Consider the following 26,060-nt stretch of genomic DNA (forward strand, 5'->3'; position numbering starts at 1 on the left):
TGCCTAGTAGTAGGACAGGCAAATAGTTTCATCAGTGGCCTACGCCGAGCCTCCCCGGGACTAGACAGTATCGTAGGCTGTATTTATTTATTTAGGCCTATCTAGCGCAACAACTTATTCCTTTACATACTCAAACATAGCACAAGAAAGGGTTCAACAACAGGCAATCACAGCAGCTTGGTAAAGTTCTAAATCACATCGGTGTCAGACCTATGGGCCTACCCCCCCACCCCTTTTTTTTCCCCTCGGATCTGCATCACTCATTATTGACCTTTAGCGCTCCCAGTTGACGGAAATCCGTCGTAGTGACGGAAAACTTTAATCCATGCCTCCTGTTGATCACAAAGGGATCTAAACCCAAGACCTGCCACCTTAAAATAAGTCACTGTAATGATTTAGAATGTTTCTGATGCAATTACCATAATATATGTATAACTAAGATGCACTGAAAAGAAAAGTAAGGCAACTGCATATTATAAAGTTTAAATTTTGGCACTTTATTAAATGGACTAGATTAAGATTAAAACATACTTAAAGGAAAATAAAACTTAATTTATACATTTAAGTTTGCAGAAAGATTATGTATTTATAAAAACATTCATGAAGAGAATTTGTTAAGTGTCAAATGTAGCATAATTTCGAATAATAATAATGATAAGCATATTTGGCAGTGTGATGTCACTGTGAGCCTTTAACAAAAGAATAATCCGGAGGCGCCTTTTGTTAAATGGATCCCAGTGACATCGCACTGCCAAAAATGCTTATATGATTATTATTTGAAATTATGCTATATTTGACACATTTGGAGAACTTCACTTCGTGAGAGTGTTTATAAGTACATAATCTTTCTGCAAACCCAAACTAATGAATTAAGTTTTCTACTCCTTTAAAGCAGATTAATTCTCCTTGGCTTTTGCTTGGCCCAATGTTGGGCAACCCTCTCATAGTCATAACACAAATATCAATCAGTATGTAAATGGATCTGTTATTTGCTCTCCTATGTATCTAGTTACTTGTCGGTAGGAAATTTTAACGTATCGGTATAAATCTAAGCGTATCGGATTTTAACTAAAGCAACTAAGCGTATCGGCAGGCAGAGCAAGCGCATCGGGCCCGATACGCTAAAACGCTTTGGGGAAACCCATGATAACTGCACTGCTGTAGACAGCAGAGTGCACAGTAACATACAATTGCAGGAACACACTCAACTTCACTCTAGGAGGAGGTAACCGCTTTAATGCAGCAAAACGGATCTAAACTGGGAAAGCACTGTTATTCGATTGACTGTACAAACACATTTAAAGCAACAACTTTTTTGGGGGGGCTTTAACGTAAAATATCAGCTTCGAAATCATTTTGATGGTACACTGACTTGTAGGGAGAATGGCTCATCTTCCTTTCGGAGTCCATGCCCAGTTAGCACTACGTAACTCTGGTGGGGGCATAACGCATTATAACACAGCAGCCAGCTTCCAAAAGAGGGCAGCAACATTACTCATAAAAACAAGCTAAAAATCTGTATTCTCAATACAGACATCATGGCAGTTGAGGTGAAGAGACCAAAGAATGCAGCATCAGAGGAAGCCACAAAAGAGAGGACAAACAAGGAAGTGACCTAAATAACAGAAGGTGATGTTCAAAAACCTGTTAGATAACACCCAAACATCGATACTAGGGCTGTAACGATATGCGTATCGAAATCGCGATACGCACAGCCACGATCCATATCGCGATACAAGAAGGCAGAATCGCGGTACACCCTTTCAAACTCCTCCTCAGCCCAAAAACAGAGGTGCTTCCACACTTCAATTTATGAATACTTTACTTTTTATTTAAATTACATTTTAAACTTACTTAAATTACTTTTATTTTTTATATCTATTAGTAAGTCGTTTTTTCGCCGACCTGCGACAATCTTCTGCGAGTCACGCAACGTCCACACTCGCCACTGGCAGAGCATTCATTTCTTTGAAGCGGTCGCCATTCTGTTTGCGACGCGGGGAGCGAATCTGTAAACAAGCAGCTCATTGGCTGGCTAGGTGTGCCACAAGCCAATCACAATCACTTGACCGGAAAGGCATGCAGTGTTGCCAGATTGGGCAGGTTTAGGTGCTTTTTGGCTGGTTTGAACATATTTTGGGGTGGAAAACGTTAGCAATATCTGGCAACACTGAAGGCATGTCTGCTTGGGCAGAAGCCTTCTGCGGCAGTTACATTTTGACACGCGAGCAATGTTTCACCATAAAAATTCCGTAATTTCCATCTGTTTTTCCGCGATCACAGAAAATCATTGGCCCTATGAGAGTGAGACAGTGAGAGAGCCACCCCCCCAAAAAAAAAATCTTAACGGATTTACACGATTTGGAAAAATGACTTTTTCAGAACCGAAAAAAACAGAGCTTCCAGCTCAACAGTATTATTTTGAGAAATAAAACAATCTTTGGATATACATTTGTTCATTTTTGCATACATATTACTCATTCTCTGCAGTGGTCTGAATTATTTGTTATTAAATAGTTAATGTAAGTAAGTAAATGTTAATAAGTCAAATTTACTACTTTAAAAAAACATTTAAAAAAAAAATCATGGGCATATCGAATCGTGGGTCAAAAATCGCGATACGAATCGAATCATGAGTTGGGTGTATCGTTACAGCCCTAATCGATACTGATATGTGCTCATGTTGGTTGCTGTTTAGCTTTGTTAGCTAGTTCGCCACTCAAGTTTGCATCACTTTGTGTCAGGGACATCCACGTTTTGTAAAGTTAATTTAGACATAAGTAGTGATTTGTCTCATGGTGAACAGGAAAACAATGACAGTCCAACGGCAGAGTTACATCCCTACTAATGTTACTTTATGAAAGATTGTGGCATAGGTTGTAACCTCCCTGGTGTTCTCCCTGTCTCACGGAGATTGGTAGTTTTTCCGGATGATAAGTCATCTTACCTCAGTCCCATCTCAGGCTAGCATGCAAATAAATAAACTCATCTCACGCCAAAGTGTTTGGTCAGTCTTCTGCAATCAAATAAGCCTTGAAAGCTTGCAACTTTGCAAACCTCTCAGCTAGCTGTAATAGATTACACAATATATACTGGGTAGTGTAATGTGTCTATCACATCGACTAATATACATTTTATACACACACACTCCACATTCAAACACTGAGCAAATAATGTACATGGTCTGAAAATACAAACACAGTATTTCAACAAAACCAAAACTTTGTTATTCTTCTCATGTTATTGTTCATCTCCGATGTCACAATGAATAAAACTTCGCAGTCATATTTGTGTAAAATCCTGTAATATTACTCTAACTTGTCAGTCAACATGCAGGGTTCCCGCTGGCGCTCATCACACTCGTCATTGACGAGCATAATCCGTCAGTGACAGAGAAAATTACTAACGGTCGTCACAGTGAAAAACGTAATGCATCTTTATCGTAAGTCACCTTTGATAGAAATCCCTCTGTTTGCCAAAATCCAACCCTAGCAGTCCTCAAAAAAAAAAAAAACTTCCAGCCTTACTTAACCAATGGGCAAGCAGCACCCAAAACATACTTGCCCGAAAACAATTCCACTTGCCCAGAGCTTTATTTTATTTTGGAGAGGACAGAAGGCACTTGATTTTATTTTTATATAGGTGAAGCAGCATAATTATCATAAAATGCACAAAACCATATCACCAATATATGCCAACACATTCAGAAAGAAAAGTTCTAGTAGCAGAGGAATTAATAATTTAGGGTATATTAAGCTGTAGAGTTTTGAAAGAGTATAATAATAATGCTGGAGCTTTGTTTCTGCTATCAAAGGAACACAGTCCTGTGCAAAATATCACCATGGAACTAGAGTGTAGAAATGAACCTACAGTTAGAGAGAGTTCTACACAAACACTGAACTTTACAACAGCTGCAAGCATGTGAAATGGAAATAAATCAACTAAGGAAGGAAAAAACTATTTTGGATAAAATGGTTATTGTCCGTTACACACTCATCAACCTGTGTGACTCAACTGTGCCTTTGAATCGAGAATAAATGAAAAGGGAACTGAACATTAACCTTTTATTGAAATTCTTACAAGGGAGATTATAGTTACTATAACTACAGCTATAATAGGAAAGTGCTGATTCTGTTAGTGTTTGTAATTATTGTACCATCCACTATTAGATAAAATTAAAATCAAATCTTACAATATTGTTTGAAAGTCTAGAGCAATAAATTTCATTATTTTAGAAATAACACTTCAGATATTGTTTTAACAATAATATAAGCATCACTGTATAAATGATAGAGTGCAGATAGCTGTGTAACTAAATGTCCTTGGGGTTGATGAGATATGGATGAGTGGGAATAAGATCTAGCCCACAGTTCAAGTTAGAACCCTCTGAGAGTAAATGCTTTGGCTTTCATAACATTCTGTTCCCAAAAGCTGATGTCGGGGAAAAAGTCTTTCCACAAAAAGTTTTCTTGCTTCTGTACTTTTTTAAAACTATTCTTCCATGTCGGGACTTTTCAGGGAAAAGAAGGTATATTCTAGGGATGGGAATCTTCATCATCAACACGATACGATATGCATCTCGATGCACTGCCAACGATTCGATACATTAACGATTCATGAAATTACTAATGGTAAGATGCGATATGATTTTCCAACCTACTGCGATACAGTGCGATACTGTACGATTTCATTTTAACACAATGCGATGCAGTGAGATTCGATACGATGCGATGCAGAAGAAAATTATACCATGGAATACATAGTATTTCTCAAGTACTGGCACTTAAAGCATCACCACTGGCTGTGCCTTTTATTTTAAAAAACAGGAATTACACAATTTCAAAATTCAGACCTGAATAATGAACAATTAACTTTCTGACACATTTTTATGTTAACCTAAGCAGCTCAGGCTGCGTTAAGTTTTTGAAAGAGGTTTAAAAAAGAATTAGATTTATACTAATAATAAAAAGAAAAGCCATGAGATTTTAGGATAGTGGATCCCATCCAATATAATAACTAGTAAATTAACAAAAAATTAACCTTACTTTGTCGTACAGAGCAGGAATTATCCTGTCAGTGAAAATCTTCCTGTCAGGTATGCTATATCTTGGCTCCACGACTTCAAGGAGGTATTTGAAAGCCTCGCTCCCGGTTATGCTGTAAGGTAGCATGTCTTTGCATATAAAGAAGGATATGGCTTCTGTTATGGCTTTCGATTGAGCAGAATTACTAGACAGTGGGGGTTGAAAAAACTGTGGGCCTACCACTACTTTGCTCACCAGGTGCATTAGTAGCACTACTGCTAGCTGAAGTCGATGATACATTCAAGTCGTGTCGCCGCTTCAGGCGAGTAGTTAAGTTGGTGGTGCTCCCTGTGTATTTAATCGCCGCACGGCACAGTTTGCATATCGCAGTAGATTTGTCCAGCTCTCCACCTCGCTTGTAAAAGCCGAAACTTTTCCAAACTATTGATTTAAAGCCAACCGGTGAATGTATTACTTCAGATTCTTCCATGTTTCGCTGGCCGCCTCTGACTCAAAATCTGACCACTGTTCTTCTGCTGTTTGCTTGGCCCGCCTCTTCGTGCGAGACGAGAGTTGGGCTGAATCAGCCAATGACGGCTGCATAGATAACTCAACCCAGAAACAGGCCAGTTTTTAAAAAGTTAAATAATAGATATTATTCGGTTCGTATCGATGCAGATATTTTAGTCGCGATGCATCTCGATCCCATTTGAATTTTTAACCGATTCAGACGTTTGCCAACCGATGCAACCGCATCGTATGGTTCGCATCGATTCCCCGATGCAAATCGGTGAATCTTCCCAACCCTAGTATATTCCAACATGCAGCTAATGCTAGGCCACAAATCTGCACCGTCACTCAAGTCATTTCAAGGTATTTTGCATGGATCAGAACCACTAATAAACTCACTGTATATCTATCCCTCTCTTCTTTCTGACTAAGATTGTTCAAGTAATCCAGTAGTAGAACTTTTTTAGCTGTAGTTTTCTTCAGACAACAGCAACAGACGCCGGACATCTCCGCTTGGCTTCAGTATGTGAACAGCCAATCAGCAGGTTCCGTATGTGTTTACGATTTTTATGTCACGATTTACAACCAATGGGAGACACCCTTTGTCAGCTGTCCACCAGTCACAGACTCCCGTGCCACAACAGCAGCATGTTGACACATATTTAGAAAATAAAAATTATATAATAATTATAAAATATATAGGGCTGTGCTCGTTTGCCATCAGTTGCTCACGATATCACGATATATCGAGTTAAACGATGTCTTTAATGTATTGTAAGCAGAGGGCGCGAATACGTTTGGCACCAAAATTATTCAATCAATGAGTCTCGAGACGAGGCCATGGAGACATGGGGGACGTAATTAGCGGCTTGCAGCGTCTGTAGCAGAGCGCCTAATTTCTAGTGCGCATGCCCTGAGTAACTGGAAGCGCCATTTGTAAATAAAGTTTTTGGTTGGAACAGGTTGCAAGCATGAATTTCCGTCGACTTCTGGCATGATATATGCTTTAAATCAAGTGAAAATTGATGACAACCTGCTACAGAACCGGGAGATATGCATGAAATGTGTCATATATGGGATTTTCGATTTTCAAGTGAGTAAACGATATCGTATCGTACCCCCGAAAATCGTGCATGATCGAGTATCGCGAGCTGTGAGCACAGCCCTAAAAATATATGAAACCATCAAAAACAAATAAAAAAAAAAAAAAAATCATAATATATATACTGGTTAGAGGTGAGTAACATTATTCAGTGATATCATTAATTATTAACTCCAAATCATGATATAAAAGTTCCAAGTTTGACTTTCCAAGTTCCAAGCTTCAACCGTGCTGCTGGCACACGATGTCCTTGACCCTCGTCGCCCTTAGCCAATTGGTATAATGACGTCATTACATGGACCCCTCTGAGCCGAGCTTTTCCAGTACATTCGAACACATGCATACTTCGATGAATTATAACCAAAAACAAGGAAGTTTGAATGATTTCCTCAAAATACTTTTGTACTTGTATATATTGTGTTGCTGAATAAAACTTTTTAATGCATTTCCCGTGAAACAAAACAAGCTACGAGACAAGCTGGTTCCCTGCTCTCTTAGCACCTGTGTTGCTTAGGCTGCCAGCACTAACTTTTGTCGTCCAATTGGACAATTAACATTAAAGTTTTACTCGTCCTTGCACAGACTTTAGTCATCTGGGACAATCGTACCCCTTTTCCACCAAATCAGTTCCAGGGCTGGTTCGGGGCCAGTGCTGGTGCACAACTCGTTCAACTTGCGAGCCAGCTGAGAACCAGTTTGCTTTTCCATAGTTCGGGGTGCTAAGGGGAGCCACGTCATTACGTCACTGTATACGCCAGTTACGTCGCTGTGTTTGCATAAACCTTGGCGCGAACATCAAAGCAACAACAACACTGAGGAGAAGAAGAAGCAGCAACAACAATAATAATGGATGACTGCTGCTTTACTGCATCCATGATATCTCGTCGCTTATTTAAAAACGGCGACCTTTCGCGGTCTTGCAATTATTGTTGGTCTTAACAACTCTGCCCCCCCGCTGACGTAAGCGGTTCTTTCCTCTGGCCCAGCAAAGAGCTGGTGCTAGCCTGGAACCGGTTTTTCTGGCCCCAGAGCCAGTTCTTTGTCAGTGGAAACAGAAAACTCAGTTCCAAACTAAGCACTGGCCCCGAACCAGCCCTGGAACTGATTTGGTGGAAAAGGGGCATCAGACATGAGGTTTTTCAAGCATTGCCTAGTAAAGAGACGGTGGGAAGCCGGAGTGTAAACAACAAGCACATACTTGTGACCAATAAAAACCGGCTACACAATGACCAAATGAGCACCAAGTCTTTGACCAATCGCAGTGCGTCTTAACTGGCCTGGTGTGGTGGTGCGATTACCTCTGCGTGGACCGAAAAGTGGCACAGTCTATGCTGACAAAGTTTTTTAGGTGGACTTCAAGCACTGAAGATGATTTAAGGGTGGAAACAGCCACAGGGGAGGCTCACTCAGAGCCCCCACCGTCCCCAAGCACATCAGACAGTGTCAGTAATACAGGGGTCGGTAAAAAAAAAAAACTGCCAAAGTGAAAATGCTGTCAGCCAGCAAGCGACTGAAGGGCTCGATGTTTCGGACAGCGTGTTGAGTCCCCGTGGCTAACGCGGTGGTGTCATTAGGCTTCATCACTCGGACCATAGCCCCGGGTATTTACACCCTCAAAAAGAGTAAGACATTAATACAAAACAACTGACTGGGTGTCATCTGGGATTTTGAATGCTGTAATAAGGGCTGTTTTACAATCAGGGTACGCAAGCTAAAAATCACATTTAACACTTATCTTCAATATCAAAAGGCTTGACTAAATAAACTTGGTTGTTTATTGTAGCCCTGTGATAGCGCTATTTACCATGCAAAAAACAATTTGGTGATTCTATGGCAATATGTGTCATATTTAGCAAAATTACTCGTGTCATTTAGAAAAAGTGCTTTTTTGACCACAGGTAGCTCCAAAAGGGATGCACTTAAATCATTCTTTATACCATAAAACAAATATTTGGTTCCATATCATTGGAAACATAGTTAAGTTTTAATGTTGAATGCCAGTAAGTTTTCAGACTATTTTGATCAAATTAGTATGTAATTGTGTCAAAAAAATGTCCTCTCAGAGACAGCTAATTTTTCAATATAAAATAACATATCTAAAATGATTATTTTCATCCTAAAATGTGGTCAAGATATTGGGACATAAATATTAGAGACGACTAACACAAAGCTTACAGCCTTATATTTAAAAGCACTATGGAAGTAGTGGATTCTGAATTGTCAAAAAAAAGTCCTCTCCGAGAATCACTTCATTTGTTTCTTCCAGCCCTGCTTAAAGCGACACTTAATCTTCTTTATCTTATAGCAGATTACACAAAACTACCATACACACGTCAAAAAAACCACATGAAATCTGTTCTTTAACTTGTCCTTCACTTAAAAACTGGTACAAGAACCAGTTTGAATCAATTTGAATTTTGGACCCCTGTGACACAAACTTTGTACCCTGATTGTAAAACAACCCATAATAATTGAGCTTAGCAGTGGTGTCTCTGTGGTCCTAAAGCAGAGATGCATCAATGAGACATGATATATTTTTATTATAGTGATGATTAATTTTACGAGTGGCATTGACACTTGCCTCAGTTTCCTGCGGCGTTAGGAATGTTTAACTTAATAAGGAAACAAACTGAAGCGAACGACAAATTTAAAAAGAGCAGTGCAAAAATTACTAATAAAAAAATGTGATAACGTTTGAATGGGTGTGGGTGATAATATCTTGTAAAAAGATAGATAGAACCTCCCCAATCTATCGATGCCAATCTCCCTTAAAAAAACAATACAAGCCCCAGGAAAGCTTGCCTGAGCCCCTGCTCTTTTAGCTGCTAACGTATGATGTAAAACGCGATGTCATTCTGTGTTCGGTTCGTAAATCGACGGGAAAATCCGATTCCTTCACTGTTGGTTGTTTCCAGATTCTCCTCGACTCTGTTCAACTGTGAATCAAGTTTTGTGTTGAAGTAAAGGCTTAAGAGAGTCCAAATACCGCTTTTGAAAAATTCCATGCAAACATAACCTGAAGAAAGATCAAACTAAAGAGGTTTATCTGAGCTTGATGGTGCACAGGCTGCCCAAAATCAAAGTCTCTCTCACTACAGGCTGGAGTGCAGCCTACATTTTATATGTAAATGGAGAGACCTGTATCTGTACAAAGAGTTGAATTGGGCCAGTTTGGTTGGTATAAACCTGTATTAAATCCGCTTTTATATAAAAGGAAGAATATTCGACTTTATTTCTCAAGGAAAAAAGTGGAGAACATTTTCCAGAACGTAGGGGAAACTGCGACTGATATCACTTATTACACCGTAAGCTATTTAGTTTACTTCGTTACTTTAACCTGAGCATTTGGAAAACAAAACTAATCTCTTATGGTACAAACCACATTAAATATTTAATAACAACAAAAAGGCACACAGACAGAACACTCTCCTCAGCTATGCTAACCAGCCTGCTCGCTAACATGATGAATAGCGTTACCTCCCAGTCAAGCGAACACACTTCCCTGATGTGGAAGAGTGAACAGGGCTGTTTGAGGTTTAGTCTCACCTCCTAAACCTATAATACCACACTGTGTGAATTGTATTAAACTATTCGCGTTAATTTAAAACACTTTGCATTCAAACGAAGACAATAGGCTTACTGTCCAAATAGTGCTCCAGATACATTCCAGCCGCCATCTTGGAAAACAAACAAAAGTTGTTCCGAGCTCCGTGCTTCGTATATCGTTTAACTAACCCGAAATTAAAAAAAAACGACGTATACCAAACTTACTAATAGTAATAACAAACGAGTAACGGTTCTTCAAAGGTACCTGCGATAAACTTGATTAGTTTAAAAATAAATGAACGCTGCTAGACGACCTGGAAAGGGCAGAAATGTAGAGAATAGAAAAATCGATCAAACAAACAACGATTGGCTAATGGAAGTGTTACGGAAGCCCGAAGAGGCCATAAAAGGTTCTTTTTCTTGTGCACAATGATAAGAGTCATCTTGAGCCAAAATAAAGCTCAATACAGAAATTGATAATAGAAAAAAAGAATGCTTTGAATAATTTCCTAAAGCATCAAACAGTATATATATATATATAATATTTTACAAAATATGAAAAAGAATGCTTTGAATAATTTCCTAAAGCATCAAACAGTGCGTGAGTATATATATCATCTCATCTCATTATCTATTGAGGTATTTCACCTGACGTCACAGGGTCACGTGACGCCCCGGTGTCCGCCATTTTGGACGGCAAGCTAGCTAATGTCAACATCATAGTACCTAGTATGTTGCTGTAGCAACGTTTACGTTCAGTCATTTGGATGACTGTTAAAACCTTTCAGTCTCAAGTTTTTCCTTTACTGTATTTACTAGTTTACTGAGCCAGCCAGCCCCGGAGCGCTAGCTAGCTAGCCCGCCCCGGAGCGCGCTCAGTAAACTAGTAAATACAGTAAAGGAAAAACTTATAACGGGCCATGTCTCAACAGACTAAGAAGTTATTTCAATGACATTTAATAACATTTTGTTTATCCTGAAGACCGAAAGTAAATGAAAATGTGAACAAATCTTAGCTGTCAGTGAACAGTCCTGGTGGAAGCAGGTAAACGTCGTTCTCTAAGCCTGCTAACCTCAATTTTTGCAAATACCTCTCCCTCTGCTCGTCCTGTAAATGCCCTACGTCGCTGGATAGTGAAGGTGTTTTCTGCATCTCGCTCCTTTTTCTTTTATGTTTGTCGCCTTCCTCGCATTCAAACTGATTCGAGCCGTGCCGTCCAAAATGGCAGCATCACATGACTTGGTCACGTGAGTGAAATACCTCAATAGCCGCTTTTATCCTGTTCAACAGGGCCTCACTTGCTGTGAGGCGACAGCGCTAACCACTACACCACTATATATATATATATATATATATATATATATATATATATATATATGCACACACTGATGCTTTAGGAAATTATTAAAAGCATTCTTTTTTTATTATCAATTTCTACATTGAGCTTTATTTTGACAACAAACTTGACTTCACCACCATGCTACCTATATATATATATATATATATATATATATATATATTATGGCCTCAGCTCTATGATGACCTGGCGACTTGTCCAGGGTGTACCCCGCCTTTCACTCGTAGTCAGCTGGGATAGGCTCCAGCTTGCCTGCGACCCTGTAGAAAAGGATAAAGCGGCTAGAGATAATGAGATGATATATACAGTGGTGCTTGAAAGTTTGTGAACCCTTTAGAATTTTCTATGTTTCTGCATAAATATGACCTAAAACATCATCGGATTTTCACACAAGTCCTAAAAGTAGAGAAAGAGAACCCAGTTAAACAAATGAGACAAAAATATTATACTTGGTCATTTATTTATTGAAGAAAATGATCCAATATTACATATCTGTGAGTGGCAAAAGTATGTGAACCTTTGCTTTCAGTATCTGGTGTGACCCCCTTGTGCAGCGATAACTGCAACTAAACGTTTCCGGTAACTGTTGATCAGTCCTGTACACCGGCTTGGAGGAATTTTAGCCCATTCCTCCGTACAGAACAGCTTCAACTCTGGGATGTTGGTGGGTTTCCTCACATGAACTACTCACTTCAGGTCCTTCCACAACATTTCGATTGGATTAAGGTCAGGACTTTGACTTGGCCATCCCAAAACATTAACTTTATTCTTCTTTAACCATTCTTTGGTAGAATGACTTGTGTGCTTAGGGCCGTTGTCTTGCTGCATGACCCACCTTCTCCTGAGATTCAGTTCATGGACAGATGTCCTGACATTTTCCTTTAGAATTTGCTGGTATAATTCAGAATTCATTGTTCCATCAATGATGGCAAGCCATCCTGGCCCAGATGCAGCAAAACAGGCTCAAACCATGATACTACCACCACCATGTTTCACAGATGGGATAAGGTTCTTATGCTGGAATGGAGTGTTTTCCTTTCTCCAAACATAATGCTTCTCATTTAAACCAAAAAGGTCGATTTTGGTCTCATCCGTCCACAAAACATTTGTCCAATAGCCTTCTGGCTTGTCCACATGATCTTTAGCAGACTGTAGACAAGCAGCAATGTTCTTTCTGGAGAGCAGTGGCTTTCTCCTTGCAGCCCTGCCATGCACACCATTGTTGTTCAGTGTTTTCCTGATGGTGGACTCATGAACATTAACATTAGCCAATGTGAGAGAGGCCTTCAGTTGCTTAGAAGTTACCCTGGGGTCCTTTGTGACCTCGCCGACTATTACATGCCTTGCTCTTGGAGTGATCTTTGTTGGTCGCCCACTCCTGGGGAGGGTAACAATGGTCTTGAGTTTCCTCCATTTGTACACAGTCTGTCTGTCTGTGGATTGGTGGAGTTCAAACTCTTGAGAGATGGTTTTGTAACGTTTTCCAGCCTGATGAGCATCAGTAACACTTTTTCTGAGGTCCTCAGAAATCTCCTTTGTTCGTGCCATGATACACTTCCACAAACATGTGTTGTGAAGATCAGACTTTGATAGATCCTTGTTCTTTAAATAAAACAGGGTCCCACTCACACCTGATTGTCATCCCATTGATTGAAAACACCTGACTGTAATTTCACCTTCAAATTAACTGCTCATCCTAGAGGTTCACATACTTTTGCCACTCACAGATATGTAATATTGGATCATTTTCTTCAACAAATAAATGACGAAGTATAATATTTTTGTCTCATTTGTTTAACTGGGTTCTCTTTATCTACCTTTAGGACTTGTGTGAAAATCCGATGATGTTTTAGGTCATATTTATGCAGAAATATAGAAAATTCTAAAGGGTTCACAAACTTTCAAGCACCAATGTATATATATGGGCTCAGCCCTGTGATGACCTGGCGACTGTCCAGGGTGTACCCTGCCTTTCGCCCGTAGTCAGCTAGGATAGGCTCCAGCTTGCCTGCGACCCTGTAGAACAGGATAAAGCGGCTGGGTCATTCCATGCCAAATCAACAAAAAAAAATCTGACAAATTTTTGCTCGACCATCTCAGATTTCAATGAAATTTGGAGGGCTCAGAGATACTATTAAAAGAAGTTAATCCCCAAAATTTGAGCTTCCCATCTGCAATGGTTTCAGAGATACAGGCATTTTAATCTTTCGATTTTTTTGCATTTTGCTCAAAACATACATATTTCAAAGTGAAAAATAATCTTTATTATGCAAGATAGAAATCTAAAATTTTGCACAGAGAGACTCAATGTCTTGTACTACAAGATTCAGCTTAGAATTTCAATGGTCATTGTATATTAGATGGTGATTTTAACAAGGAAATTAAAAAGACAAATTTGCATTTTTAACTCATTCTGGAAGATTGCCTGTGGCAGTAATGCTTAAACTAAGAATGTTATTCAAATCTACACAGAAATATCTACCAATTTCAGTTTTACCAAGTCTCCACTGTTCCTAGTTTGTCTGTAATAGGGTTTTGAAATTCGCAGATTTCTAAAACATGCCATTTTCAGTAGCAAGAAATCCAATGTGGGATAGCAGTTAGGAACTTGTAAATTTTTTTCAGTAATCCCCAAGACCCATATTTTCTCATCTCATCTCATTATCTGTAGCCGCTTTATCCTGTTCTACAGGGTTGCAGGCAAGCTGGAGCCTATCCCAGCTGACTACGGGCGAAAGGCGGGGTACACCCTGGACAAGTCGCCAGGTCATCACAGGGCTGACACATAGACACAGACAACCATTCACACTCACATTCACACCTACGGCCAATTTAGAGTCACCAGTTAACCTAACCTGCATGTCTTTGGACTGTGGGGGAAACCGGAGCACCCGGAGGAAACCCACGCGGACACGGGGAGAACATGCAAACTCCGCACAGAAAGGCCCTCGCCGGCCACGGGGCTCGAACCCGGAGCTTCTTGCTGTGAGGCGACAGCGCTAACCACTACACCACCGTGCCGCCCCGACCCATATTTTATATTTCCAAATTTTTGTTCTGTGTCTCTCAAGTATTTTTAAACTACAGGGGTTTAAAAAATCCATTTTCACCAAATTCGAATTTTTGATATATTTTCATATTACTGATATTTGAGGGTTAATAAATGCTTCAATAAGGCTCAAGTAGGTTAGGAGACATGTTTCTTCCTCAATTTTAAATAAAATTTCAATTAATGCTCAGTATTAATTATTTGTAAATTGATTTTAATCTAAGACTGTGTAACATTAGCAATCAATGACCAGCTATTGTGTACCAGTCAACAGCCAGCCTTATCAATATCAACACAGCACAATAGGTGATCTTTGATACCAGAACAGATGGCTCATATCTTATAGTTTTAGAGTCTGTAAACTACATACTTGTTCAGATAACATTATATTGCTTGGATTATATTAAATACATTGTAATACAGAGCACTGAGAAAATTTACCAATGTTATTAACTGAATGTGTTTCTTTGCAAGGATTGGATATTTTGAATAGTTGACTAGGGAATTTAATTGTAGTTGCTTTCAATTTGAGATCAGTATAAATGAGTTTGTTCTTAGACATCTAGAAATGGCTGAACTTCCTCCCTGTTCTATAGGAATTGGACTAAAGAAAGATTCTGACTGCCATAAACTAACATACAACAGAAATTGTAAGTTAAATACACTGTCTCAGTATAGTTTGGAGCAAATTGCTAATGTTACACAGTCTTAGATTAAAATCAATTTACAAATAATTAATACTGAGCATTAATTGAAATTTTATTTAAAATTGAGGAAGAAACATGTCTCCTAACCTACTTGAGCCTTATTGAAGCATTTATTAACCCTCAAATATCAGTTCTATGAAAATATATAAAAAAAATTTGAATTTGGTGAAAATGGATTTTTTAAACCCCTGTAGTTTAAAAATACTTGAGAGACACAGAACAAAAATTTGGAAATATAAAATATGGGTCTTGGGGATTACTGAAAAAATTTACAAGTTCCTAACTGCTATCCCACATTGGATTTCTTGCTACTGAAAATGGCATGTTTTAGAAATCTGCGAATTTCAAAACCCTATTACAGACAAACTAGGAATAGTGGAGACTTGGTAAAACTGAAATTGGTAGATATTTCTGTGTAGATTTGAATAACATTCTTAGTTTAAGCATTACTGCCACAGGCAAGCTTCCAGAATGAGTTAAAAATGCAAAAAATGCAAATTTGTCTTTTTAATTTCCTTGTTAAAATCACCATCTAATATACAATGACCATTGAAATTCTAAGTTGAAGCTTGTAGTACAAGACATTGAGTCTCTCTGTGCAAAATTTTAGGTTTCTATCTTGCATAATAAAGATTATATTGCACTTTGAAATATGTATGTTTTGAGCAAAAAACAAAAAAAATCGAAAAATTCAAATGCCTGTATCTCTGAAACTATTGGTGATAGGAAGCTCAAGTTTTGAGGATTAACTTCTTTTAATAGTATCTCTGAGCCCTCCAAATTTCATTGAAATCTGAGATGGTCGAGCATAACCTCTTGTTGATTTGGCATGGAATGACCTGGCTAGAGATAATGAGATGAGATGAGATATGGGCAGCATGGTGGTCAAGTCAAGTCAAGTCAAGTTTGTTTGTATAGAACTTTTAACAATAGACATTGTCCCAAAGCAGCTTTACAGAATTTCAATGACTTAAGACATGAGCTAATTTTATCCCTAATCTATCCCCAATGAGCAAGCCTGTGGCGACGGTGTCAAGGAAAAACTCCCTCAGATGACACGAGGAAGAAACCTCGAGAGGAATCAGACTCAAAAGGGAACCCATCCTCATTTGGGCAACAACAGACAACATGATGATAACATTAACAGTTTTAACATGAAGTCAGTTTTGTTGATGTTATAACGCTTCATTGATGGAAACTTGAGTGCAAAACTGTTCATGACAACTGCAGTCCTAAAGTTAGCAAGTCAACTGTAGTCCTCAGCCATAAAAGCATTACTGTAAGTGTCCAGAGCGTCTTCCAAGTATGACTTTCAACTGTCCATATGGGGCAGTCCTCCACAGGAGCGATGTGATGAGTCTCCAACCAGACATAGGGCATCAGGATGGATCAGGCAGGTCCGAGAAGCAGAAGAGGTCAGCATCTCGATCTCAGGATTGACATGTAACTCAGAGGGACAGATTTTTTTTCTTTTTCGGGGGGGAACACAGGTTGTTAGGTATGCCCAATGTCACCTGAATAAGTAGGAACAGTATACATTTTGATGGTGGTGTAGTGGTTAGTGCTGTTGCCTCACAGCAAGAAGTTTCTGGGTCAAACCCAGTGGCCAATGGGGGCCTTTCTGTGTGGAGTTTTCATGTTCTCCCTGTGTCTGTGTGGGTTTCCTCTGGGTGCCCCGGTTTCCCCCACAGTCCAAAGACATGGAGGTTAGGCTAATTGGGGTCGCTTTAAATTGACCGTAGGTATGAATGGCTGTTTGTCTCTATGTGTCAGCCCTGCGATGACCTGGCGACTTATTCAGGGTGTACCCTGCCTCTCGCCCATAGTCAGCTGGGATAGGCTCCAGCTTGCCTGCGACCCTGTAGAACAGGATAAAGCGGCTAGAGATAATGAGATTTTATATATATATATATATATATATATATATATATATATATAATCTCATCTCATTATCTCTAGCCGCTTTATCCTGTATCCTGTCCTACACTTTTTACACTTTTTAAAAAAAGTTTAATTGGAATTTGCTCTTGATTCTCAGTGTCCTGTTCTTGGCTGGCAGAAGTAGAACCCAATGTAGTTTTCTGCTGAGATGCTTTTCTGCTCACCACAGTTGTAAAGAGTGATTATATGAGTGACAATATCCCTCCTGGCAACTCGAGCCAATGTGACCATTTTCCTCTGACCTCTCTTATCGACAAAGCATTTCCACCCACAGAACTGTCGCATACTGAATGGTTTTTGTTTTTCACACCATTCTGTATAAACTCCAGAGACTGTTGTGTGTGAAAACCCCAGGAGATCAGCAGTTTCTGAAATACTCAAACCAGTCCATCTGGCACCAACACCCATGCCACAGTGAAGGTCACACTTTTTCCCATTCTGATGTTGGAGATGAACATAAACTGAAGCTCTTTATTTGTATCTGCATGATTTTATGCAGTGCACTGCTGTCAAGGGATTGGCTGATTAGACATAATCATAAAACAGCTGCATAAAACAGCAGGCATGTAGGTGTTCCTAATAAAGTGGCCTCTGTGTGTGTGTGTGTGTATATATATATATATATATATATATATATATAGTACCAGTCAAAAGTTTGGAAACGCCCTCTAATTCAGTGGTTTTTCATGATTTAAAAATTTTCTGAATTGTAGATTAATACTAAAGTCATTGACATTATGAAGAAATATATATAGAATTATTTGGTAAACAAAAAAGTGTTAATCAAACCAGAATATGTTTTATATTTTAGATTCTTCAAAGCAGGCACCTTTTGCTTAGATGACAGCTTTGCACATCTTGGCATTTTCTCAGTCAACTTTACGAGGTAGTAACCTGGAATGGCTTTCAGTTTACAGCTGTGCCTTGTCAAGAGTTAATTTCTTGAATTTCTTGACCTCTTAATGTGTTTGAGACCATCAGTTGTGTTGTGAAGAGGTAGAGTTGGTATACAGTGAATGGCCCTATTTGAGTCCTGCTCTAATCCATATTATGCTAAGAACTACTCAACTAAGTAAAGTAAAACGACAGTCCATCATTACTTTAAGAAATGAAGGCCAGTCAGTCCAAAAAATTTCAAGAACTTTGAAAGTATCCCCAGGTGCAGTCACAAAGACCATCAAACGTTATGATGAAACTGGCTCTCATCAGGACCACCCCAGGAAAGGAAGACCTAGGGTTACCTCTGTTGCACAGGATAAGTTCATCAGAGTTACCAGCCTCAGAAACCGCAAGTTAACAGCACCCCAGATGCTGTTAACTTGCGCCCACCTAAATGCGTCACAGAGTTCAAGTAGCACATACATCTCAACATCAACTGTTCAGAGAAGACTGTGTGAATCTGGACTTTATGGTCGAATTGCTGCAAAGAAGCCACTTCTAAGGAAGAACAACAAGAGGAAGAGAATAGCTTGGGCCAAGGAACACAAGGAATGGACATTAGACCAGTGGAAATCTGTCCTTTGGTCTGATGAGTCCAAATTTGAGATTTTTGGTTCCAATCGCCATGTCTTTGTAAGACGCAGAAAAGGTGAGCGGATGGTTCCTACATGTGTGGTTCCCACCGTGAAGTATGGAGGAGGAAGTATGATGGTATGGGGGTGCTTTGTTGGTGACACTGTTGGCGATTTATTCAAAATCGAAGGCACACTTAACCAGCATGGCTACCACAGCATTCTGCAGCGACATGCCATCTCATCTGGTTTGCGCTTAGTGGGCCCATCATTTGTCTTTCAACAGGACAATGACCCAAAACACACCTTTAGACTATGTAAGGGCTATTTGACCAAGAAAGAGGGTGATGGAGTGCTTCGTCAGATGACGTGGCCTCCACAATCACCTGATTTAAACCCAATTGAGATGGTTTGGGATGAGTTGGACCGCAGAGTGAAGGCAAAGCAGCCAACGAGTGCTCAGCACCGCTGGGAACTCCTTCAAGACTGTTTGAAAACCATTTCGAATGATTACCTCATGAAGCTGATTGAGAGAATGTCAAGAGAGTGTGCAAAGCTGTAATCAAAGCAAAAGGTGCCTACTTTGGAGAATCTAAAATCTAAAACATATTTTGGTTTGATTAAAATTTTAAAGTTTACTAAATTATTCCTTACGTGCTGCTGCATAGTCTGGATGACTTCAGTATTAATTTACAATGTAGGAAAATAAATAAAAAAATAAAAACATCGAATTTGAAGGTGTTTCCAAACTTTTGACTGGTACTGTGTATATATATATATATATATATATATATATATATATACACACACACACACACACACACACACAGTTAGGTCCATATATATTTGGACACTGACACAAATTTTCTTTTTTTACCTGTTTACTGAAACATATTCAAGTTATATAATGGACATGGACATAAAGTCCAGACTTTCAGCTTTCATTTGAGGGTATCTACATTAAAATTGGATGAAGGGTTTCGGAGTTTCAGCTCCTTAACATGTGCCACCCTGTTTTTAAAGGGACCAAAAGTAATTGGACAATTGACTCAAAGGCTATTTTATGGGCAGGTGCGGGCAATTCCTTCGTTATGTCATTCTCAATTAAGCAGATAAATGGCCTGGAATTGATTTGAGGTGTGGTGCTTGCATTTGGAAGATTTTGCTGTGAAGAAAACATGCGGTCAAAGGAGCTCTCCATGCAGGTGAAACAAGCCATCCTTAAGCTGCGAAAACAGAAAAAACCCATCCGAGAAATTGCTACAATATTAGGAGTGGCAAAATCTACAGTTTGATACATCCTGAGAAAGAAAGAAAGCACTGGTGAACTCATCAATGCAAAAAGACCTGGATGCCCACAGAAGACAACAGTGGTGGATGATCGCAGAATAATTTCCATGGTGAAGAGAAACCCTTTCACAACAGCCAACCAAGTGAACAACACTCTCCAGGAGGTAGGCATATCAATATCCAAATCTACCATAAAGAGAAGACTGCATGAAAGTAAATACAGAAGGTTCACTGCACGGTGCAAGCCACTCATAAGCCTCAAGAATAAAAAGGCTAGATTGGACTTTGCTAAAAAACATCTAAAAAAGCCAGCACAGTTCTGGAAGAACATTCTTTGGACAGATGAAACCAAGCTCAACCTCTACCAAAATGATGGAAAGAAAAAAGTATGGCGAAGGCATGGTCCAGCTCATGATCCAAAGCATACCACATCATCTGTAAAACACGGCGGAGGCAGTGTGATGGCTTGGGCATGCATGGCTGCCAGTGGCACTGGGTCACTAGTGTTTATTGATGATGTGACACAGGACAGAAGCAACTGGATGAATTCTGAGGTATTCAGAGACATACTGTGTGCTCAAATCCAGCCAAATGCAGCCAAACTGACTGGTTGGTGTTTCATAATACAGATGGACAATGAACCAAAACATAAAGCCAAAGCAACCCAGGAGTTTATTAAAGCAAAGAAGTGGAATATTCTTGAATGGCCAAGTCAGTCACCTGATCTCAACCCAATTGAGCATGCATTTCACTTGTTAAAGACTAAACTTCAGACAGAAAGGCCCACAAACAAACAGCAACTGAAAACCACTACAGTAAAGGCCTGGCAGAGCATTAAAAAGGAGGAAACACAGCGTCTGGTGATGTCCATGAGTTCAAGACTTCAGGCAGTCATTGCCAACAAAGGGTTTTCAACCAAGTATTAGAAATGAACATTTTATTTACAATTATTTAATTTGTCAAATTACTTTTGAGCCCCTGAAATGAGGGGATTGTGTTTAAAAAATGCTTTAGTTCCTCACATTTTTATGCAATCATTTTGTTCAACCCACTGAATTAAAGCTGAAAGTCTGAACTTCAACTGCATCTGAATTGTTTTGTTCAAAATTCATTGTGGTAATGTACAGAACCAAAATTAGAAAAATGTTGTCTCTGTCCAAATATTTATGGACCTAACTGTGTGTGTATATATATATATATATATATATATATGTGTGGTGGCACGGTGGTGTAGTGGTTAGCGCTGTCGCTTCACAGCAAGAAGGTCCTGGGTTCGAGCCCCGGGGCTGGCGAGGGCCTTTCTGTGCGGAGTTTGCATGTTCTCCCCGTGTCCGCATGGGTTTCCTCCGGGTGCTCCGGTTTCCCCCAAAGACATGCAGGTTAGGTTAACTGGTGACTCTAAGGCCGAATCCCATTTCACCCCTTGGACCAACCCCTTGGCCCTTCCCCTCCATTTTGCGCGTTCACGTGAAGGGGTAGGGGTATCCCAATCCCAGTTAACGTGGAGGGGTAGGGGAAGGGGTAGGGCTTCTGTACCCCTCCAAACGGAGATTTTCCTGGAGCTGACTCCGAACGAAGGGGTTTGAGTGATTTCCCACAATGCCATGCGGATTTCAGCGAGATTTCATACGGATTTCAGAAAGATGGCGGTTCCTGCGGCAAAAGATTGTCATAAATGTATTTTCTCCATTATTTACGTGTTTTAAGTTGTTATCCAGAGGAAACACACCGCTTGATTCGCTTTCGAGCTGAGAATGAGCAGCGATTTCTGAAATCCAAGCTGCTGCTAAAAAGCTTTGGGAGTGAGTATTGTTTTCGGTTGCTTGACTGCGTACGTTTTGTTCTGTTATTCTCGCTTTTATTGTTTACATGAGTGTTCTGACACCTCATTCTGTCGGATGTGGTGCACGAAGCGCCAAAGATATCCCATTCAGTGGTGTTAGTTAACAAATCACACCCTGCCAGCAGAGATTTCTGGTTCTGCCTCTGGCTCTGACTGTAGCGGCTGGTCGCAGCCAATGACGCATTTGGTCGCGTTTTGCTAACGTAAACGCTGACGGAGGTACGCGATGATGTATGCGATCGTTGAAGGGCTATCCCAATACGTAGGGGTTGAATTTCAAGCCCTATCCCTTGTAGCTCAGTTTCAAGGGGAAGGGCCAAGGGGAAGGGGGAGGGGAAGGGGTAGGGGTAGAAATTAGAATTGGGATTGGGCCTAAATTGACCGTAGGTGTGAATGTGAGTGTGAATGGTTGTCTATGTGTCAGCCCTGTGATGACCTGGCGACTTGTCCAGGGTGTACCCCGCCTTTCGCCCGTAGTCAGCTGGGATAGGCTCCAGCTTGCCTGCGACCCTGTAGAAGGATAAAGCGGCTAGAGATAATGAGATGAGATGAGATATATGTGTGTCATCTCATTATCTCTAGCCGCTTTATCCTGTTCTACAGGGTCGCAGGCAAGCTAGAGCATATCCTAGCTGACTATGGGCGAGAGGCGGGGTACACTCTGGACGAGTCGCCAGGTCATCGCAGGGTTGACACATAGACACAGACAACCATTCACACCTACGGTCAATTTAGAGTGACCAATTAGCCTAACCTGCATGCCCTTAGACTGTGGGGAAACCCACGTGGACATGGGGAGAGCATGCAAACTCCACACAGAAAGGCCCTTGCCGGCTCGAACCCAGGACCTTCTTGCTGTGAGGCACCCCATATATATATGGTAAGATCACCTGGGCGGCACAGTGGTTTAGTGGTTCGTGCTGTCGCCTCACAGCAAGAAGGTCCGGGTTCGAGCCCTGTGGCCGACGAGGGCCTTTCTGTGCAGAGTTTGCATGTTCTCCCTGTGTCTGTGTGGGTTTCCTCCGAGTGCTCCGGTTTCCCCCACAGTCCAAAGACATGCAGGTTAGGTTAACTGGTGACTCTAAATTGGCCATAGGTGTGAATGTGAGTGTGAATGGTTGTCTGTGTCTATGTGTCAGCCCTGTGATGACCTGGCAACTTGTCCAGGGTGTACCCCGCCTTTCGCCCGTAGTCAGCTGGAATAGGCTCCAGCTTGCCTGCGACCCTGTAGAACAGGATAAAGCAGCTAGAGATAATGAGAAGAAATGAGATGAGATCACCTGGGCGAAGTTCTGGAAGGCAGAAGCATCCCGCTTCAAATTCTTGGTCCAGTCTGTGTATGACGTCCTGCCGAGCCCCACCAACCTGCACAGGTGGGGCCTGATAGAGTCACCCGCTTGCCAACTCTGCCAGCGGAGTGGAACGCTGGAGTATATTCTCAGCAGCTGTCTGAAAAGTTTGGGAGAAGGAAGGTACCGGTGGCATCATGACCAAGTTCTCTGTGGATTAGCAGATACCATCTGTGCTGGCATAATCCACAGCAAGCACCAACACCCAGTGGAGGTCGCCATTACCTTTGTCCGAGCAGGGGAAAAATCATGGATCTTTCCCGGGGTGGGTTACTCACATCAGCAAGGGACTGGCAGTTCCTGGTCGACCTGGGGAGGCAACTTAGATTCCTGGACATCATCACATCCACCACACTCAGACATGATGTGGTCCTGATGTCTGGGGAATCCAGACAAGTGGTCTTGATTGAGTTGACCATGCCCTGGGAAGATAGGCTGGAGGAGGCTCAAGAGATAAAGAGAGCCAAATATGTCGATCTAGTGGCTGACTGCTGGAGACAAGGGTGGAAGGCCCACTGTGAGCCTGTGGAGGTGGGATGTAGAGGGTTTGCAGGCCAATCCCTAAATTGGTTCCTGAGTCTCCTGGGAATCTGTGGGCTGCAAAGAAGAAGGGCCATCAAAAACATCTTGGAACCAGCAGAGAAGTCTTCCAGATGGCTCTGGCTGAAAAGGGGTGACATGTGGCAGAGTATGCTACCTGGACACAAGTCAGGGCCTGATCACCCCTGGCTGGGTCGTGTGGGTGAGGGTGTCTGATGTTAAGACTTGAAACACCTGATGACCTCAAGAAACATCACCGATGATGTATCCATGTTGCACCACAGGTGCATCATATATATAAAATCTCATTATCTCTAGCTGCTTTATCCTGTTCTACAGGGTCGCAGGCAAGCTGGAGCCTATCCCAGCTGACTATGGGCGAAAGGCGGGGTACACCCTGGACAAGTCGCCAGGTCATCGCAGGGCTGACACATAGACACAGACAACCATTCACACTCACATTCACACCTATGGTCAATTTAGAGTCACCAGTTAACCTAACCTGCATGTCTTTGGACTGTGGGGGAAACCGGAGCACCCGGAGGAAACCCACACGGACACGGGGAGAACATGCAAACTCCATACAGAAAGGCCCTCGCCGGCCACGGGGCTCGAACCCGGACCTTCTTGCTGTGAGGTGCTGTAGAAGGATAAAGTGGCTAGAGATAATGAGATGAGATGAGATTATATAAGTGGTCCTGGTGGTCTTTGAAACAGTTTCAGGTCTACATAATAAATATTTTCAATTATTCGTAATTTGTCATAAGACATGTCACCAGCCATACCAATCTGTGCACCACCTGGATTGACTACAAGAAATCCTATGACTCGATGCCCCACACATGAATCCGGGAATGTTTAAAACTGTACAACATAAACAGGACCCTCAGAACCTTCATCAAGAACTCAATGAGGCTGTGGAAAACAACCCTAGAGGCCAACTTCAAGCCAATAACACAGGTCACCATCAAGTGCAGCATATACAAGGAGATGCACTGTCCCCACTGCTGTTCTGCATAGGACTGAACCCCCTCAGCCAGATCATCACTAAGAGCAGTTATAGATACAGACTGTGAAATGGAACAACAATCAGCCACCTCCTCTACATGGATGACATCAAGCTGTATGCCAGGTCTGAGTGAGACATTGACATTGATCCACACCACTGAGATTTACAGCAATGACATTGGAATGTCATTTGGACAAGATAAATATGCCTGGATGGTAACAAGGAGAGGGAAAGCAGTCAGAACTGAGTGGATGGTGCTACCAGATGGCATAATAGGAGACACGGAAGACAGCTACAAGTACCTTGGAATTCCACAGGCAAATGGTAACTATGAAGAGGCCGCTAGGAAAGCAGCAAGAGCCAAATACCTATGGAGGGCAAGGTAAGTTCTGAGAAGTCAGCTGAATGGGAAGAACAAGGTCCAGGCCATCAACACCTACACCCTGCCAATCATCAGATACCCTGCTGGCATAATAAGCTGGCCAAAGGAAGAGATAGAGACCACCGACATCAGGACAAGAAAACTCCTGACAATGCAGGGAGGGTTTCACCCCAAGTCCAGCATCCTGAGGCTGTATGCTAAGAGGAATGAAGGAGGCCGAGGACTAGTGAGCATCAGAAGATGAAACAACAAAGATCCGCAAATACATTAGGGAGATGGCCTCGAATGATGAAGTGCTTAGTGAATACCTCAGGCAGCAGAAACCCGAGAAGGAAGTGCAAGAGGAACCATCATGGAAAGACAAACCACTGCACAGGATGTACCACCAGCAGATAGAAGAAGTGGCTAATATTGAAAAATCCTACCAGTGGCTGGATAAAGCTGGAGTGGAAGACTGCACAGGACCAGGCCCTAAGCACAAGCTTGATAGAGGCCGGAGTCCACCACATGAGGCAGGACCCCAGGTGCAGACTGTGCAAAGATGCCCTGAGATAATCCAGCACATAAGAGCAGGGTGTAAGATGCTAGCAGGAAGAATGTACCATACTAGTACTAGTGCCATAACCAAGTGACTGGCATAGTGTACAAAAACATCTGTGCCGAATATGGACTGGAAGTCCCAAGATCAAAGTGGGTGTTACATGCTCTAGGGAGGCATGAACAATCAAAAAAAAAGGGGTGGTGACATAAACCCAAAACACAAGACAACGTAAAAAGGGTGAAATTTACTTACAAAAGTGCTTAACAAAAGGAGATAGAAAAAACGGAATGCAAAGTCCAACAAGGAGGGTGGCAGTCCCAGGAGCCAACCCTCAACCAAGCAGACAGACGCGAAATGG

At 41.2% G+C, this 26,060-nt stretch overlaps 1 protein-coding gene across 2 annotated transcripts in view; it reads right to left on the minus strand.

Moving 5' to 3' along the window:
* ing4 (inhibitor of growth family, member 4) overlaps nt 1–10,534 on the minus strand; it is a 48,917-nt gene extending 38,383 nt beyond the window's left edge. The window contains exon 1 of one of the 2 annotated variants that reach the window (XM_060904844.1): nt 10,277–10,534. In XM_060904844.1, coding sequence (XP_060760827.1) covers nt 10,277–10,313 — 37 coding nt within the window. In that variant the 5' untranslated portion in view covers nt 10,314–10,534. The remainder of the gene's footprint in view (nt 1–10,276) is intronic. The other variant, XM_060904845.1, reaches the window with a different exon arrangement.
* Nucleotides 10,535–26,060: the final 15,526 nt, after the last annotated feature.

The sequence above is a fragment of the Neoarius graeffei genome, chromosome 22, assembly GCF_027579695.1.
Source record: "Neoarius graeffei isolate fNeoGra1 chromosome 22, fNeoGra1.pri, whole genome shotgun sequence".
NCBI lineage: Eukaryota > Metazoa > Chordata > Actinopteri > Siluriformes > Ariidae > Neoarius > Neoarius graeffei.